Source organism: Podarcis tiliguerta (assembly GCF_965153285.1).
Source record: "Podarcis tiliguerta genome assembly, chromosome: 13".
In the NCBI taxonomy this organism is placed as follows: Eukaryota; Metazoa; Chordata; class Lepidosauria; order Squamata; family Lacertidae; genus Podarcis; species Podarcis tiliguerta.
This window is the reverse complement of record NC_139546.1, coordinates 5,082,235-5,102,625: the sequence shown is the minus strand read 5'-3', so window position 1 is coordinate 5,102,625 and position 20,391 is coordinate 5,082,235. Positions and strand designations below refer to the sequence as shown.

Sequence of the window (20,391 nt, the reverse complement as noted above, 5' to 3'; positions counted from 1 at the left end):
CAGTGGTGTGGAGAGGGTGGAGCTCCCCATGGCAGTGGGGATGCAGTGAGAACTACTGGCCAGAGGGCTGTAAAACCTGTCACCAAGGCCTTTGCAGTTTATCTTGAGGCAGTCATGGTGTGCTTTCTCAGCCGAGATGCACCTGACTAGGCTCCTTCATGAGGGTAGGGCAGGCATCCATTGGTCAGAGTCAGCCAGCCATGCCCACTGTGAATTTTATGCCCGTGCATTTCCATCTTAATGGTTTCATGCCCTCTTGAATTCTCTCTTCAAAGTTCTTTTCGATTTCCTCTTACGGTACTTGTTGACTATTGGCCTCATGCCAGTGTTTAGCCTATGAAGGAGTTTGGAGGTGGAATTATGGCTGCTGACACCAGGCTTGCCCTCTGATTGACCCTCATGAAAGGATTTAATGTGCATTTACGCCACATACAGGACCTAGTGCTGTAAGAATTCTAAGGTCTCAAATATAGAATAAACGTTCATAAATGCACACATCTCTAAATGTGTCTGAAATAGTACGGAAGAGCAATCCTGAAGCCATTTTGATTCTCCCAATGACCTCAAATATTCCTCTGCAGTAAGGGAGGCAAAAGGGGGAAACCTTCCCATTGTGTTTTTGCTTACAAATCCTGTCTTAAGGGTGTATTTGTGTAGGAATAGGGTGAGCCTGTGACCCTGTGGATTCTGGAACCAAAGAATTAACCATCACCAAAGAATGGCCAGGCTGCCCAGGTAATGCAATCAGCGACCATTATCAGGTATCCTGGCAGACAGGATTTCTGCTGTAGACCACCTCCTATGTATGATGATTTTAGGGTGGTCTTTGGCTAAGGGGGTTGGACAATGTCAAAAGCCTTTAAAGGTTCTTGCACACTTTAGTTCAGGGTCTCTCCCTCCTTGGAAGGAGGGAAAGGAACTCTGTTGCAACAGAAAAATATATGCCTTGCTTTCCACTGGATCCTGCCTCCATCCATTCTTCTCTGACCGATCATGGACATAGGGGACTCAGAGTCCCATGGGGAGTTAGGCAGCAAAAGCCAAACCCCAACTTTTACATCACTAGAAAGAGATCTGTATGATTGTTGCATTTCATCACTGCTTTCCTTGGATATGGCAGCCATTTCTCAGGCTTTCTCTCCAGAATTGAACCCAATTTCCCATTCCCCCATTGGTCACCATGGTTATGCACAGCCCAGAGGAGGGGTTCAGAAAGTTCTAGATGTTCATTGACATCTATTAGCTCTAGAATTAGCACAGTGGAGTGGCCAAAGGAAGCATAACTGACTTAATGAGGCAGTCACAGTTTCTAATTAACACCCATGTGCATGTATAATTTAATCTTTCTAGCTTGAGCCCCATTGAAATGAATGGGAGTTGCAGAAAAGCTTCCATTCATTCAAAGGTGCTCTGAAAGCCTGCTGGCTTTAGCTATCTTACTCGGGAATCCTTTGATCATTCTCAGAACCAGTTGATCAAGTGCAGGCCTGCTTTTGCGGACACCTGGTGCTTTAATGGACATTCTGTTCGTTGAGTTATAATCTTTTAACATGTGCAGTGCACATGATTGGCAAAAGCGGGGCCACTCCTAATAATTCAGCCCCAGTTTTCCTAGTACAGCTGTGTTGCTTCCACACTGCAGTACATCCAAATGGAATTGAAAACTCTGTAGGAACATCCGGCTTACAAATGCTCCCTGCAGTTTTGGAGGAATGTGCTAAGAGGCAAGCAAGAGTTCAGCCTATAACATGTACATTATTGTCTCTCTTCTGCATTTCCCCCCCACAATACAGAGTGCTCTTCTTGCAGGACAAACACCTCAGTATTATAAACTTAAATATTCTACTGTCAGCCTTTCTAAATAAGAAAAACCACTTCTCCCCCAAATACCTATTGTAATTGTTTTATAGCTTCTGAGCACTAAATGTTTTTCATGCTAATGAGCTATAGAATCAGAATTATAGAGTGGGATGAGACCAGTCCAGCCCCCTGCAATGGAGGAATCACAACCAGATCAAATATGACATGTGGCAGTCAACCCTTTGCTTAAAACCACACAAGGAAGGAGAATCCACCAGCTTTAGAGGAAGTCCATTCCACCATTGAACAGCTCTTCCTGTCAGAAAGTTCTTCCTGCTGTTTAGTTGGAATCTCCTTTCTTATAACTTGAATTCATTGGTATGGATCCTACCTTCCAGAACAGGAAAAAAACAACCTTCCTCCACCTGACAGCCCTTTAGACATTTGAAGATGGCTATCATATTGAATGCAGATTTCCAAAAATTAGCAAGGAGAGACAAGAAGGCCTCCTTAAACGAGCAATGCAAAGAAATAGAGGAAAACAACAAAATGGGAAGAACCAGAGATCTGTTCAAGAAAATTGGAGATATGAAAGGAACATTTCGTACAAAGATTACCATAATAAAGGACAAAAGTGGTAAGGACCTAACAGAAACAGAAGACCCTGATGTTGGGAAAGATTGAGGGCACAAGGAGAAGGGGACAACAGAGGACGAGATAGTTGGATAGTGTTGTCGAAGCTACCAGCATGAGTTTGACCAAACTGCGGGAGGCAGTGGAAGACAGAAGTGCCTGGTGTGCTCTGGTCCATGGGGTCACGAAGAGTCGGACACGACTAAATGACTAAACAACAACAACAACAAATCATATTTCCTCTCAGCTTCCTCTTTACGAGGCTGAACATACACAACTCCCTTAACCGTTCCTGATAAGACTTAGATTCCAGGCCCTGGCTCAAGTTGGTTGCCCTCCTCTGCACACATTCCAGCTTGACAATACCCTTCTTAAATTTTGGTACCCAGACCTGGGCACATTACTCTAGGTGTGGTCTGACCACACTACTTCAGAACATGTCGTTTAGTGGTTGTTGTTGTGTACCATTTATATTATGCCAGCAGCACACGAAGAACATTCGCATGCTGAGGACCTTACAATCTAGCTTTCGAATGTGGAGGGGAGAGACTAGTGGGAAGGGAGGCAAGAAAAGCAAACACCACGGGGTATTTGCTTTGGGGGTTGCTAGCACCCCGTGGGACACAGGTGGCGCTGTGGTGTAAACCACTGGGCCTTGGGCCTGCCGATCGGAACGTCAGCGGTTCGAATTCCCGCGACGGGGTGCGCTCCTGTTGTTCAGTCCCAGCTCCTGCCAACCTAGCAGTTCGAAAGCACGTCAAAGTGCAAGTAGATAAATAGGTACCACTGTGGCGGGAAGGTAAACGGTGTTACCGTGCGCTGCTCTGGTTTCACCAGATGCGGCTTAGTCATGCTGGCCACATGACCCAGAAAAACTGCAGACAAACGGCCAGTAAAGCGAGATGAGTGCCTCAACCCCAGAGTTGTTTGCAACTGGACTTAACTGTCAGGGGTCCTTTACCTTTACCAATGTAAAAAGACTTCTCGTTCTTTCTTTCTTTCATTCTTTCTTCATTGTGACTACTCCTTCAGATGGCCGATGGCCTTATCCACTGCTTCTTTGGTTACTGGCTTGGGGTTGCACTTGCTTCAGTCGTTCCACAGCTTGGATCGTTGTACTTGCCTCCAAATATTTCCCCTGACAGTGGTTTGGCAGTGATATGGAAGGGGAAGCCCCATCTGTAGAGCAGTCCTGCCCCCTGTGGCATGATTGTGATTGGCTTGAATTGCTTGCATCTTTCTGACATTACAGCATATCTTGGTAGATCTGTACCATTTTATCCTTACACCACAGCTCTCTGAAATGGCGTAGGGCTTCTAGATGTTAGTCTCTAGGGCAGGCACTCAGAGCACGTTCTTTCACTTGCCAGTGTACCCATCAGTTTCGGTGTTCGCCTCCATTACATGTGAGGGCTTTCCCCCCTGGAGGGCCTTGTCCTTTCCTCCTGCCATGTCAGTTTCTCTCTCGGCCTCTGACACCTCATAAGAACTGAACTCACTGGGCAGTTTGGGGTTTTTTGCTGAATGCCATATTGTTGTTGTCTACAACTCCCTCAGGTTCTGGATGTTTCAGAAGCAAATTCTGCACTTTAGTCTTAGGAGAGCAGTGGAGTTAAGTCGCAGTGGGCAAGCTCAAAAAAATTTTGGTGGGAGGGTGGGGTCTTACCTTTCAGTAGAAAGTGGCGAGGGGCTTTTCCTTCCTTGTTTCTTTTTATTGCGTGTCGAGGTCCCCAAGCCACCCCTAAATAAATTCACACTTCACACCATAATTTTTGTTAAAGGTTTTTGGAATAATTTTGGCCACAACTTTATTAAAATACAAACAATGTGAGTGGTTGCTTGGGCATTGGTTATGACTATCTGTCCCCACCCAGGGACAGAACTTACATCCGCAAGCCTGCGAAGTCAGTAAGGGAAAACATTATATGGGAAGTAGATGGAGCTGGGAGTAGATGGAGCTCCCAGGGGCTCTTGGGTGGCCCTAGCCCCCTTGACAGGGGTTCGGACAAAAGCATGGTGAGCCCCTGGATTCTTTTAATGGAATACCCTTGCAGCAACAGCATTGGAGCGGCAGGCACAGCCAATCCATACCCCTCCACCAACCAATTTTTTTCTAAAACCAATTCTTAACCGCAACCTTACAAGTTGTGATGATTTGCTACACAGTAGGCAAAACCCAAATGGCACCAGCCAATCAGCCAAATGGACAAAATTCCTACCAGGCCCCTGCCCCAAAGCAGACGACCCCATGACAGGCATAGCAAGGTCAAACGCAACAAACACGCTAAAATTAGGGAGGGTGGGCGGGTGATCCGATGCATGCAGCGAAAGAGGACACTCAATGCTGCCCACAGAGCATATATTCAACCCAGGCTGTCAATCAAACTTGGCAACATCAAACTCTCCCCAGCAACCTGAGGAGTCCAGTCACACTTTGGGCCAACCAACCAACTTGCCCAGCAACAGGGGGTGTCTGCTTAATCCCACCGCAACCTGTGCTCTCCATGAAGAAGAACACGCTTTACCATTTACACCAAAATAAAAATCCCTACTGCTGCATAAGGCTCAGCTGCGCTATCATCCTAGCCACAGTTCGGGATCAGGAATGATGCAGCATTGAGCAGTGGCATTCATGGGGGGCAAAGATGGCTACCTTGTTGTAGTCTTATTCTCTCCTCAAGAATGCATTTGTTTGGTTTGTGGGAGGGGGCCATTCATACTTGTATTCAAAGCAAACAGCAGCACCCTGTAAATTATTAAAAGTCACTGAAAATCTAACCCCCCACTAAGGATGAATTCTTTCATTAAAGTGGGGGGGGGGGATTTATCTTAAATAATAGGCCATGAAGAAATAACAAAAAATAGAAATAGCAATATATGTTAGGGAGATTCATTTTCTAAACCATATGGTGCTATACTATATACTGGCCTGATGAGGCTAAGAAAACAAATATGTTGAAACAACCCTTTTTGCAGTGGCAGACCTACATTTTGGGGGTCTTGAACTGTTGTGGGGGCCCCTTTGCAACCAGCAACGAGGTCTGGGCAACCACTGCTAACTCCTTCAACGACCATTGCAAAATCTGTGTTACTCACTCTCAGACTCTGAGATCGTTGAAATATGTACCACAAAAAATAAATCAATGAGTCGTGAGACTCAAATTGTGTCTACTAGACCCATTTTTTAAAAGCAGTGTGGACCAAAGTCGCTTCTGAGCTCCTCTGGGATTTGGGGGCTTGAAGCAGAAGCTTCCTTATTTCGTGGCAGATCCGCCTGCCTCTTTGTGCCCCCTGCCCACCTGTGCCATCCCTCCGTCTCCTGGTCTGTTTGCCTTTCAAAGCTGGGAGAAGCTGTTTGCTAACTCTGCAGTGCTCCTACTCCAGGAACCGGACCCAAAGGAAGCCAAGCAAACCTCTTGACCAGGAACGGTGCCTTATGAGGAACGGCTAAGGGAGCTGGGCATGTTTAGCCTGGAGAAGAGGAGGTTAAGGGGTGATATGATAACCATGTTCAAATATATAAAAGGATGTCACATAGAGGAGGGAGAAAGGTTGTTTTCTGCTGCTCCAGAGAAGCGGACACGGAGCAATGGATCCAAACTACAAGAAAGAAGATTCCACCTCAACATTAGGAAGAACTTCCTGACAGTAAGAGCTGTTTGACAGTGGAATTTGCTGCCAAGGAGTGTGGTGGAGTCTCCTTCTTTGGAGGTCTTTAAGCAGAGGCTTGACAACCATATGTCAGGAGTGCTCTGGTAGTGTTTCCTGCTTGGCAGGGGGTTGGACTCGATGGCCCTTGTGGTCTCTTCCAACTCTATGATTCTATGATTCTATGAATTAAAGCTGATAAAAAGTGGAACGAGGTCTGCAGTCTGTAGCAGAAGAAAGCAATCCTTCCAGTAGGTGGAAGCAGTACATTTCTTATTCCTTATTTCATCACTGCCTATTTCATTTCAGCGTTTTAAAGACTTCCATTCTGATTTACTGAAAAGTTAGGAAAGACTCACAATCAAGAAGGTCGTGCAGTGACGAGGCCGTAGGGTACTTTAAAATGTAGGCTATTCTTCCAAAGATTTAGAAACGGAGAAGAAAAAGTAGGTGTCCCGGCTTTCCCTTTTATTTTCTTTTTTAGCTCTGATTAGCTTGCAAGATCAATCATTGCAGAAAAGATACACAGTCCCAAGATCAAGATGAGAATGGATAAATCCCAACAGCTTTTGAAGGGGGTTGATCTTGAAATGTAACCCCATTCCAGGTGGCCTTTTTTTATAGCTGGTGGAGGAGTGTTAGGTCACATATTTATGCGCATGAGTTGATTCTGCATTCTATAATAATCAGTGTTTGATGACTCATAGCTGAGTTTATGAACTTAGTCCACTGCTGTGTTTGATCAAAGTCTTGTTGTGAGTGTTAAACCCAGCTTCACATACACACATGACGGTGTGAACCCATAAGCCTGGCACATTTAAGCCCCACCCCCATAGAAATCAAACCCACACTGAAATGTCTCTATTTCATATTCAATTGCATCAATGTTGCTCACCATCCGATTTTATGCAGCTCATACTACCAGTCCCTGGTACTGCTGGCCCTGCAGTTCAAATGGAGTGGGATCTATGTTGGGGTGGATGGGGAGTTATGTCTGTATGTATGGTCTCGGTATTCACTTGACTTTGCTGGTTGTTGAGGGGTGAGCTTTTTGGAGTGGAGTCCGTAAGACTGTTGGCTGTCTCCTTGTACACCTCATCTAGTGTGGTGTAGTGGTTAAGAGCAGTGGACTCATAATCTGGTGAACGGGGTTCGCATCTCCGCTCCTCCACATGCAGCTGCTGGGTGACCTTGGGCCAGTCACACTTCTCTGAAGTCTCTCAGCCCCACTCACCTCACAGAGTGTTTGTTGTGGGGGAGGAAGGGAAAGGAGATAAAGGGTAGTGATAAAGTGGGATATCAAATCCAAACTACTACTACTACTACTCCTCCTCCTCCTCTTCTTCTTCTTCTTCTTCTTCTTCTTCTTCTTCTTCTTCTTCTTCTTCTTCTCCTCATCCGGGCAACTCCTGCAGCCCACCTGGTAGCCAGATGTACTGCTCTGCTTTCCCAGGCATGTCCAACTGGTAGATCGCGACCTACTGGTAGATCACAGGGTGTTCCTGGTAGATCCTGGTTGATCTCTGGCCCCCTAGTGATCTCCTTACAAAAAAAGCAAAAAAACAACAACAAAAACACCCAACTTTGGCTTCCTAAAAAAAAGCTCCTCTGCTTTGGGTAGATCACTGCCAGTCTTTTTACGACAATGAGTAGATCACTGCCAGTTTTTTTATACTTTGAGTAGATTGCAGACTATTGGGAGTTGGACGTCCCTACGTGGACCACATCAGCAAGGCCGGGGGGGGGGGGTCTTGTTATCTGGGTAGTCCAGGACCTCCATACGCACAGCCCAGGCTTGTGCCCAGGGGAGGTCACTTTGGTGCTGCTAATGCAGACGTTTGACTCCCCCCCCTGGAGGCGCACTCCACTGTCTCTCAAGACAGATGGGTGACAGCAACAACAAAAATGTGAGGATTGGACATGTAACATCTAATTCCTTAAAAATCAGCACTGGCACACCACAGGGATGTGTGCTAAGTCCCTACCTGTATTCATTGTATGCATACGATTGTGTATCATCTGACCCGTCTACTGCAATTATTAAGTTTGCAGATGACACCACCATAATGGGTTTAATAACAGGTGGAGACAAATCAGCATATAGAGGGGAGGTCCAAAAAATATCTACATGTTGCCTAGGGAACAACTTGCACCTTAATATTAGCAAGACAAAGGAGGTGGTGTTGGACTTTCGGAGGAAGAGAGGAGAACTAGCCCCGCTGTACATCGGGGAGGGCTGTGTGGAGAGAGTCTCTTCCTTTAAATTCCTAGGAGTTTACCTCAGTGAAGACCTTACTTGGAAAATCAATACAACCCAGGTGGTTAAGAAAGCCCAACAGAGACTTCATCTCCTCAGAGTATTGCGAAAGAACGATGTCAATCAACATTTTATGCTCACCTTCTACCGGTCCACAATAGAAAGTGACCTTTCATACTGCATCACAGTGTGGTACGCTGGTTTGACACCAACTGATAGGAAGTGCCTACAGAGGGTGGGGAATACAGCACAAGATATTATGGGCTGCCCCGTGAATCTGCTGGATGAAATAGTGGAAGAACGTTGCCTCAGGAGAGTGAGGAAAATTCTCAGGGATGATTCACACCCTGGCCAGCACTTTCTTGATCTCCTGCCCTCAGGCAGAAGATACAGAAGCATGATTAGTCGCACCAACAAGGTAAAGAACAGCTTCTATCCGTGGGCTGTTAGGCTGCTGAATGAAAAGATAACAACAGGGCAACTGGCTTTCAGGTTTGGCGGGTGTGCGTCAGTAAATGAGGGGAATTAAGCTGAGTAATCTCACTGTATACAAGTTGTACAAGTGACAATAAAGTATTTCAGCTTCAATTTCAAGAAGCTTTTTTGATTGTATATTCCCTAATGTATTCTCCAAACTTGACATACCCAAATCTGTTACGAAGGCTCAGATAAGAAACTTTTGCAACGGTTTGTTGCACTAGCACAAATAATAGTAATTCACTTAATACAGTGGTGCCCCGCAAGACGAATGCCTCGCAAGACGAAAGGGTTTTCCGTTTTCAGAGGTGCTTCGCAGGACGAATTTCCCTATGGGCTTGCTTCGCAAGACGAAAATGACTTGCGATTCTTGAGGGGTTTTTTCGCTCCCCAACCCCTTTTTCTAAAGCGCTAAGCTGCTAATAGCGCTAATAGCTCTAATCCGCTAATGGGATTGCTTCGCAAGACGAAAAAACCGCAAGACGAAGAGATTCGCGGAACGGATTCTTTTCGTCTTGCGAGGCACCACTGTATAATGTTGTTCAGTTTTGTGGAGCTGGAATAAGCTGCGATTTTCTGCTGTGCCGGTATGGTATAATTATTTCATTCTACTTCCTCTGTGCAGAGAACCTCTTTATCTAAGAAATGTGATATTGATAGCAGCACTGTACTGCTGCAGCATACATGAAGTGGGAGGGTTTGAGTAGCTGTTTGTGTATCTCATAAGCTTTTGGAACTGGGTCAGAGATAGAACTGATTCTGGCATATTTCTAGCCCAATGCAGATGCGTGTGTAAGTTTGCTCCCATTTTAGGGGGTAGCAGAATTTGGGGGCATCTCATGCTCTACCCTTGCTGCTTCCTTAGGATGAGCCAGGACAGGTGATAAGGGACTCTGAGATGCAGGTAAACCTTCGGTATGTCACTTTGCATTTCCACATGAGCAAATATAAAGCATAGGAAGTTCAAAACATAAGGATGTACAAAATCATAGAATCATAGAGTTGGAAGAGACCACAAGGGCCATCGAGTCCAACCCCCTGCCAAGCAGGAAACACCATCAGAGCACTCCTGACATATGGTTGTCAAGCCTCTGCTTAAAGACCTCCAAAGAAGGAGACTCCACCACACTCCTTGGCAGCAAATTCCACTGTTGAACAGCTCTTACTGTCAGGAAGTTCTTCCTAATGTTTAGGTGGAATCTTCTTTCTTGCAGTTTGGATCCATTGCTCCGTGTCCGCTTCTCTGGAGCAGCAGAAAACAACCTTTCTCCCTCCTCTATGTGACATCCTTTTATATATTTGAACATGGCTATCATATCACCCTTTAACCTCCTCTTCTCCAGGCTAAACATGCCCAGCTCCCTTAGCCGTTCCTCATAAGGCATCGTTTCCAGGCCTTTGACCAAAATAACATATTGTAAACAGCCCTGTCGTACAGAAAAGCCAGTCCAACACAAGAATTCTTTGTTTTCTGACATTAAGTTATAATAATTGCTCCCACCACAGAGGTTCGGTCTCAGTGTCCTTTGCGCCAGTGGTGTGCAAAAACACCATACAAGATCTACAATTAAGAGCAAAAAGAATTTACGGTAATACTTTTATATATATGGGTGGATTTACATACTTGAATCATATTTATTCACTCCTGTGAAGGCCCTGATAGAAATAAATAGATTTTATTCAAATGTCGTTTTTATGCAGGTTCCTTTGCATTGTATTTTGGCTTGCTCTGTATGTACCCATGGCAAACACACAGAAAAATATTATATGACACTCCTTTATGATTGCCATGCAGAGACGCATATGGAAGTGTGCTTTTGTAGGCCACAGGCAGAATATTCTAGAATGCTTTAGATGGGAGGAAGCACATTCTGAGAAGACAAGTAGTCTGTCTGTTAACTAAAGCATATTTCTGTCATACGGCATGGATTAAAGTAATTAATTTGTCATGTTACTGGCTTACGGTTACCTCCAAATGGCATAAGTATAGGTTAGAATCATATATCTATCCTTCTTGTTTCCAGTTTCTCTCTCTTCATTAGAAACCACAGGCAGTTATTTCTGCAGTGCGGGTATCATACCCACCTATCGTATGTCTTCTGTGAACTTACATACTCAACCCAGCGCACAGAATATATGGAAAGTTGAGCTGAAAATAATAGAAAAGTGTTTGGTTGCACAGTATTTCTCGTATTAAATATTAAAGGACAGTAACATTTGCACAAAGCCAAATGGGTGTGTCCAAAAATAGTGGTGATGATGATGATAATAATAATAATAATAATAATAATAATAATAATAATAATAATTTATTTATATCCTGCCCTCCCCAGCCGAAGCCGGGCTCAGAACGGCTAACAACAGTAAAACGATAAAACATTCTAAAATCATTTCATTATAAAATTAATTCCAATCAAATTAATGGCAATCATTGGGCTAGAAGTTCTGTGAGGATTGCCAAAGGAGGGGGTCAGACTGTGCCTTGGCCAAAGGCCTGGTGGAACAGCTCTGTCTTGCCGGCCCTGCGGAAAGATGTCAAGTCCCGCAGGGCCCTAGTCTCTTGTGACAGAGCGTTCCACCAGATCGGGGCCACGGCCAAAAAAGCCCTGGCTCTGGTTGAGGCCAGCCTAACCTCTCTGTGGCCTGGGACCTTCAGGATGTTTTTGTTTGAAGACCGTAAGGTCCTCCGTGGGACATACCAGGAGAGGCGGTCCCGTAGGTACGAGGGTCCTAGGCCGTGTAGGGCTTTGAAGGTTAAAACCAGCACCTTAAACCTGATCCTGTACTCCACCGGGAGCCAGTGCAGCTGGTATAGGACCGGGTGAATGTGATCTCGCAGCGAGGACCCCGTAAGGAGTCTCGCCGCGGCATTCTGCACCCGCTAGAGTTTCTGGGTCAGTCTCAAGGGCAAAGAAACCTCTTCACAATCAGATCGGAGGGATCTGATGAATGAGAGCTGGTTTACATGTCACAACTGCCACATGGCGCTGCTGGAACCGGCATCCCCTTGTGACTTCTCCCATTCAGCTTATGGTGCCTAGAAACACAATGTAGTGCCATCCAGTTGTGTGTTTTCCCACCTGCCATCATTGACTTGCTGTGGTAGATGCAGAGAAATGCTCCACGTGATGTCATAGGGAATGGTACTTGCTACTGTGATGTCATGATGTCTTAGAATGATAGAATTAACCTCTTTAGAACTAAAATATCCGCCTGATGAAGTTTAACAACAGATCAACAGAGCCAGATTGATACCCAGAGAGAACTAGCTGCAAGACAGACCCAAAAAAGAAAATAACAGAACACCACTAGCACCACCAGTAATCACATACAGCTCCCAAGTTAAAACAGATCAACGCATCATCAGAGATCTACAACCTCTCCTAAATAATGACTGTTCTCTTTCTCAAGCTCTGAGAGGAAGAACTTTCATTGCTTATAGACAGCCACCCAATCTTAAACAACTTCTCACCCACAACAATACAGCAACAAGACTTAACATGGACACTGGTACCAGAGCCTGCAATAAACCCAGATGCCAACTTTGCTGCCATATACACCCAGACAACACCATTACTGGCCCCAACAACATCAAACATACCATCTCAGGCCTATTTAATTGCCCATCTTCTAACATTGTGTATGCTATCAAATGCCAGTAGTGTCCTTCAGCCCTCTATACTGGACAAACAGGACAAACCCTATGCCAAAGGATAAATGGACATAAATCTGACAACAGGAATCTCAAGACAGAGAAACCAGTAGGAGAACACTTCAATCTCCCAGGACATTCTATACAAGATCTTAAAGTAGCTGTCATACAAAATAATTTCAGAAATAGACTAGAAAGAGAAGTTGCTGAATTACAACTTATTACCAAACTTAAGGGATGCGGGTGGCGCTGTGGGTTAAAGCCTCAGTGCCTAGGGCTTGCCAACCGAAAGGTCGGCGGTTCGAATCCCCGCGGCGGGGTGCGCTCCCGCTGTTCGGTCCCAGCGCCTGCCAACCTAGCAGTTCGAAAGCACCCCCGGGGGCAAGTAGATAAATAGGGACCGCTTACCAGCGGGAAGGTAAACGGCGTTTCCGTGTGCGGCTCTGGCTCGCCAGAGCAGCGATGTCACGCTGGCCACGTGACCCGGAAGTGTCTCCGGACAGCGCTGGCCCCCCGCCTCTTTGAGTGAGATGGGTGCACAACCCTAGAGTCTGTCAAGACTGGCCCGTACGGGCAGGGGTTCCTTTACCTTTACCTTTACCAAACTTAAAACCACGGAGAGACCTGGTCTGAATAGATTGGATTCTTATCTCATTATATATGATAAACCTATTTTTAGCCATCTCACCCCTTGCTTTTTCCTGTAAGACTAATTCCAGTCGTTAACAGTTGTCAACTGGTTTACTACACGTATCAGCCAACCACCCATTCCCACCACCCTTCTGAGTAATACCCCTCCCCACCCTCTCGCTATATATAAGGGTCTGGTGACTTCTGTTTCAGAAGAAGTGTACATGCACATGAAAGCTCATACCAACAACAAACTTAGTTGGTCTCTAAGGTGCTACTGGAAGGATTTTTTTTATTTAGGATCATTCTAAGTCATCTAGTCCAACCCCCTGCAATGCAGGATTCTCAGCTAGATCTTATATGACAGATGCCCAACAAAACTGTGCTTACAAACCTCCAAGGAATAACAGTCTACCATCTCCTGAGGGAGATAGTTCCACTGTCAAACGGCTCTTACCGTCACAAAGTTCTTCCTGATGTAATAATAATAATAATAATAATAATAATAATAATTTATTTGTACCCCGCCCATCTGGCTGGGTTTCCTCAGCCACTCTGGGCGGCTTCCAACAAAGATGAAAAATACACTAAAATGTCACATATAAAAAACTTCCCTGAACAGGGCTGCCTTCATATGTCTTCTAAATGTCAGGTAGTTGTTTATCGCTTTGATATCTGATGGGAGGGCGTTCCACAGCGCGGGCGCCACTACCGAGAAGGCCCTCTGCCTGGTTCCCTGTAACTTGGCCTCTCGCAGTGAGGGAACCGCCAGAAGGCCCTTGGACGCTCCTTCAGATATACTGGACCGAGGCCGTTTAGGGCTTTAAAGGTCAGCACCAACACTTTGAATTGTGCTTGGAAACGTACTGGGAGCCAATGTAGGTCTTTCAAGACCGGTGTTATATGGTCTCGGCGGCCGCTCCCAGTCACCAGTCTAGCTGCCGCATTCTGGATTAGTTGTAGTTTCTGGGTCACCTTCAAAGGTAGCCCCACGTAGAGAGCATTGCAGTAGTCCAAGCGGGAGATAACCAGAGCATGCACCACTCTGGCGAGACAGTCTGCAGGCAGGTAGGGTCTCAGCCTACGTACCAGATCGAGCTGGTAAACAGCTGCCCTGGACACAGAATTAACCTGCGCCTCCATGGACATCTGTGAGTCCAAAATGACTCCCAGGCTGCGCACCTGGTCCTTCAGGGCCCAGTTACCCCATTCAGGACCAGGGAATCCTCCACACCAGCCCGCCCCCTGTCCCCCCCAAAAACAGTACTTCTGTCTTGTCAGGATTCAACCTGTTTAGTCAGAATCTCCTTTCTTGTAACTTGAAGCCATTGGTACGAGCCCTACCCTCCAGAGCAGAAGAAAACAAGCTTCCTCATGTGACAGCCCTTTAGATATTTGAAGATGGCTATAATACCTCCTCTCCATCTCTTAATTGTTCCTCATAAGGCTTGGTTTCCAGACCCTTGACCACCTTGGCCTCCCTCCCCTGCACATGTTCCAGCTTGTCAACATCCTTCCTAAACTCTGGTGCCCAGAACTGGACACAGGAATCCAGGTGTGGTCTGATGAAGGCAGAATAAAGTGGTACTATTACTTCCCTTGATCTGGACACTAGACGTCTGTTAATGCAGCTTAGAATAGCATTGCATTTTTGGCTTAGATCTGTTTCATCATCTGCCAATGTGGAAATATGTGTATTATGGAACTTTTTTATGTAGCACACAACAACTTTTTATATCTCAGCAATTAACATATTTACTAATCCTTATTTACCTTCCTTGCATGTTCTCTTTCAAAGTTAATGTGTTTTGAGAGGGCTAGCCCTATTTGCAAAAACTGCAAAGAACATTGAGGCACCTTAAAGACAAAGGTTAATGAAGATCATCACAAAGCCATCTATGCCTGCAAACCCAACCATGCCTACTCAGAAGCTTTTTCTGCTATTGCATCACAGTGTTGACTCTTGTTAAGCTTGTGGTCTACTAAGTCCCCTAGATTGTTTTTGCCTGTACGTTGGTACCTTGGTTCTTGAACTTAATCCGTTCCAGGAGTCCGTTCGACTCCTGGAACCATTCAAAAACCAAGGCGCGGCTTCCGATTGGCTTCAGGAGCTTCTTGAACTCAAGCGGAAGCCACATCAGACGTTCGGCTTCCGAAAAACATTTGCAAACCAGAGCACTTACTTCCAGGTTTGCAGCATTCAGGAGCCAATTTGTTCGACAACTAAGCCGTTTGGGAACCAAGGTACCACTGTACTACTACCAAGCCAGGTGCCCCCCATCTTATATTTCTGCAGCTGGTTCTTCCTGCCTAAGTGTTGAACCTGCCCATTTGCAGGCATAATATACCGTATTTTTTGCTCTATAAGACTCACCTTTTCCCTCCTAAAAAGTAAGGGGAAATGTGTGTGCGTCTTATGGAGCGAATGCAGGCTGCGCAGCTATCCCAGAAGCCAGAACAGCAAGAGGGATTGCTGCTTTCACTGCATAGCGATCCCTCTTGCTGTTCTGGCTTCTGGGATTCAGAATATTTTTTTTCTTGTTTTCCTCCTCCAAAAACTATGTGCGTCTTATGGTATGATGCGTCTTATAGAGCGAAAAATACAGTAGTCCAGCTCAATCCTCTTGAGAAGTTGGTAGCAGGGCTGATTTTAGGTAATAGTGGACATGCTTGGTGGGCCCTGTTCCCGCCAGGGGGATTTTCTCCTCCAGACCACCCTCTCTGCTCCCCACTTAAGGAGAAAGCAAATGGCCACGCAGCTACTGTGGCTTCTTCTCCCCATTACCTGCCTCTTCCTCTCTGTGGCAGTATGGATTGGGTCCAATCACCACTGCAGTTGACGGAGGGGGGAAGTAGACTGCCTGCGTCCCCTCCTCACCCTTGTCAATTCCTACTTGTCCCCTTTTGTCATGGGACTGCCAAGGAATGCCTTTGAGTAGGGGGGGGGAGAGTCAGAACGGGAACAGTCAGAAAGAGACAGTCAGGAAATGATGGAGAGGGGGAGAGAGCAGGAGGCAACCAGGAGTTGTCAAGGCTCTTCAATGCTGAAGCAGAGCCCCAGCACCGCACAGGAAGCTCAGGGACAGACAGAGAGCCTATGCCTGTGCCTTCGGCACAGGAAAAGAGAGGGTTAAAGCGCAGGGATCAGAGACGTCCCATGAGGCTTCCCCGCCTCTTCTGTTGAAGGAGAAGACCACTCCCCGAATCTAAACTGGACGATTCAGATGCAACTGGACAATTCAGATGGAGGATGGATGGCGGCTAACAGATTGAGGTTGAATCCCGACAAGACAGAAGTACTGTTTTGGGGGGACAGGAGGTGGGCAGGTGTGGAGGATTCCCTGGTCCTGAATGGGGTAACTGTGCCCCTGAAGGACCAGGTGCGCAGCCTGGGAGTCATTTTGGACTCACAGCTGTCCTTGGAGGCACAGGTCAAATCTGTATCCAGGGCAGCTGTTTACCAGCTCCATCTGGTACGTAGGCTGAGACCCTATCTGCCTGCGGACTGCCTCGCCAGAGTGGTGCATGCTCTGGTTATCTCCCGCTTGGACTACTGCAATGCGCTCTACGTGGAGCTACCTTTGAAGGTGACCCGAAAACTACAACTAATCCAGAATGCGGCAGCTAGACTGATGACTGAGAGCGGCCTCCGAGATCATATAACACCGGTCTTGAAAGACCTACATTGGCTCCCAGTACGTTTCCGAGCACAATTCAAAGTGTTGGTGCTGACCTTTAAAGCCCTAAACGGCCTCGGTCCAGTATACCTGAAGGAGCGTCTCCACCCCCATCATTCTGCCCGGACACTGAGGTCCAGCTCCGAGGGCCTTCTGGTGGTTCCCTCACTGCGAGAGGCCAAGTTACAGGGAACCAGGCAGAGGGTCTTCTCGGTAGTGGCGCCCGCCCTGTGGAGCGCCCTCCCATCAGATGTCAAAGCGATAAACAACTACCTGACATTCAGAAGACATCTGAAGGCAGCCCTGTTCAGGGAAGTTTTTAATATGTGACATTTTAGTGTATTTTTCATCTTTGTTGGAAGCCGCCCAGAGTGGCTGGGGAAACCCAGCCAGATGGGCGGGGTACAAATAATAAATTATTATTATTATTATTATTATTAGTTGTACTGTGCTGCTTGTACATATGTAAAATAAAGAACTGTAAATATATCTCTGAGTGAGCAGAGGGTGCTTATTGCGAAGAGCATACACAAACCTTCACACCTTTGCACCACAAGGAGAAGGCAGGTGAGTGAGCAAGCAAGGAGCAATGGGGAGAAGGAGAAGCAGAGGCCAGGGGGCTTTCAGTGGTCAAACTCTTGCCACCTGCTATGTTGACCTGCTAACATCAGCCATGCTCAGTAGGATTTGTTTCCACATACCAAATGCATAGCGTTGAACTGTGTCAAATGTCCATGCATTATTTGTACATGTATTTTTTTTATTTTTTTAAAAAATATTTATTAGAGGTTTGGAAATTACAGAAAGAAAAAAGAAAGAAAGAAAAGGAAACAGTATAAAGTTAACAGAACATACATTACAATTACAATAAAAGAAAACACTACAACAATACAAAAAAAGAAAAGAAAAAACAACAACAATACATTAAACACACACATCCAATATTCCATATCTTTACCTTTCATTAACTTGATTCATCGACCTCCTCACACCTCCCTTTTTTGTATTCTATTTCAATTAACTATCTCAGCAAATTCTTTCCATCTTACTCAATTTTTGTTCTATACTTTATCTTAACAGTCTAACCTTAAATTTTCCATTTTATCCCGTTATCAATCCATTTTTACTTAAGTCTTTATTACATTTCTGCTAAAACCATATAACTTCATTCCAGCATCCTTCTAACATTCATTAATTTTACAATGTTTTTGTAGATAGGCTTTAAATTTTTTCCAGTCTTCTTCCACCGACTCTTCTTCCTGGTCTCGGATTCTATTTGCACATGTATTATTCACATCTGTACTGAACCATTTATTTGGCTTCTAACTCTGCATCGTGGGACCCCAGTTGTGTGATACACTTTGATCTCCTTGCCTAATAAGTTTTTGTTCCCCTTTTAGGTGTCAAGCTCTGGTCCAATGTTATGGAGATCCTGGAAGAAAAGGATGGAGTTGACACAGAACTTCTAGTTTATGCAATGACTTTAGTCAACAAGGTTTGTTTTAAATTTGGATTTATGTATTCAGACGTATAGCACAAAACCTCCTATGGCAGCTGACCCTGATGTTTTAAAATCTCCCTTTAACATTCCAACTAAAAGACAAATGTAAATATGTATGTACAGTGGTGCCCCGCAAGACAAATGCCTCGCAAGACAGAAAACCCGCTAGATGAAAGGGTTTTCCGTTTTTCAATGCGCTTTGCAGGATGAATTTCCCTATGGGCTTGCTTCGCAAGACGAAAATGTCTTGCAAGTCTTGAGATTTTTTTTCACTCCCCACCCCCTTTTTCTAAGCCGCTAAACCGCCAATAGCCTTTTAGCAGCTAATCCGCTAATCCCTTAAGCCTTTAATAGCCGCTAATAGCCGCTAAACCGCTAATAGCGCTAATCCGCTAATAGGGTTGCTTTGCAAGACGAAAAAACCGCTAGATGAAGAGACTTGCGGAACGAATTAATTTCGTCTTGCTAGGCACCACTGTATATGCTTGTGAGAAAAAACTTAGCTAACAGCTGTTAATTTTTGAATGATATCAAATAAGAGAATGTATTTTTAATTAAAAAACAAACAAACACCTGACCTTCTGCTATTCCCTGGGAAAGATAGGATACATTTAGGATGAAAAATGTACTGGTACCTCAGGGCTTTGCATAGCAGGTGAGTGTTGCTGCAACTTGTCTGTAGGCTATGGGTTTATTTGATGTTATGGTGCCGGGAGAGCCATGTACTTTGTGCCTTTACATTTCTTGGTGGAGTCAGTGACTTCATAGAAGGATGCTTGTTACCTCACACCATGTACTGTGACTTCATTTGAGATAGTTTCATGTACTGTGCCTGACACAGCTTCAGATATACTCTAGCTGCCTTTTAGCATGGATGACCAGGAGAGAGTTGGTTAGATACATGGTATTATGTGGAGAACCAGGACACGTTGGGCCAGCTGAAAGTACCTCTGAGTGTTGTGCTGAATGTTTGCTTCTGTTCTGTTTCGAGCAACGGCCTCAGCAGCAAGGTTACAGAGGTAGGTACCCTGGACAGCTCCCTGCAGGCCTCAGGCTGGACACACCATAAATCCAGATGTTCTCTCAGTGGCAGTCACCTTCAGATTGAGCTTTAAATGAGAGCCATAGCTCTATCTCAGTAGTTTGTTTTGCTTTCTGCCTTCTTTGGCAGTCAGCTTCAACTGAGTTAGGAAAACTGGTTCTGCTGGGGCGTAGGAGACAGAATCTCCCAAGTCAAAAGAGGGCAACCCAACTTTTCAGGCCAAGGAGGTCCTGACCACAGTAGGTTCATTTTGTCCAAGTACTTCTGGTGTACTATGTACACTTAGGGCTGATCCTGAAGACAATTTCCTCTCCTACTCTTAATCCGTGGCCTCGTCATGGGACCTTCCTGATACAGAGTATCTCCTGTAGGCTGGTGTCATGATCCCCTCAGTGTCTGTGGGCCCAGGATGGCAAACCATGGAGGATAGACAAAGAGGAGAGAGGCAAGGAGGAATGGGGGGGAGACTGGAACAGGTGGGATACCTTTTCTCCTTCTGAACACACCTGGCTCCAGTGTTGACACAGGAGTCCCAGCTCCTTCCCCATCCCAGTTCAGTTGGACTCTAGCTGTGCCAGTTACAGTTTTGATGAAATGTGGCACACACCACAATAAGCGTCCTCTGTGGAATTGCTACCAGGAACCCAAGGCTCAAGCCCTGGACTTTCCCTGCTTTTTGTGACTTGAGGCAACACTCTCTGGCCCTTCTACCCACCACCATATATGGTGTCATCTGAGATCCACATAGAGGTCATAGGGACTCTTTGTACAATGTACCCAGCATCCTCGTGGGGAAAATAAAGGGGCCTTGTAATTCTACTTCCTAAAAGTGTCATGTGACACAAACAAAATCTGCCTAGCAACTTGAATACAGAAGATGCCTGGCAGCCCCTCCCCCCTTTGGCTAAACCTCATTCAATGGTGAATCCAATAATATTTTCCCCAAAGCCATAGAAGTTTTTATATTTATAATATAACCTCTTTGCCTCCCCTCCCTTTCCTGCACCTTATATCCTGTCATTCTCAGCTCTTTCAGAAGGCAGAGACTTCTGAGGGCCAGTCCTAAGGGTACAT

At 45.6% G+C, this 20,391-nt stretch overlaps 1 protein-coding gene across 48 annotated transcripts in view; it reads left to right on the top strand.

The window, feature by feature from the left end:
* FHOD3 (formin homology 2 domain containing 3) overlaps window positions 1-20,391 on the top strand; it is a 349,246-nt gene that overhangs the window by 223,617 nt on the left and 105,238 nt on the right. For all 48 annotated transcript variants that reach the window (XR_014503939.1, XR_014503940.1, XR_014503941.1 and 45 more), the window contains exon 8: window positions 18,175-18,269. Coding sequence is in view for 38 of the 48 variants with exons in the window: in XM_083407397.1 (XP_083263523.1) it covers window positions 18,175-18,269 (95 nt within the window). In the remaining 10 variants the exon portion in view is untranslated. The remainder of the gene's footprint in view (window positions 1-18,174; window positions 18,270-20,391) is intronic.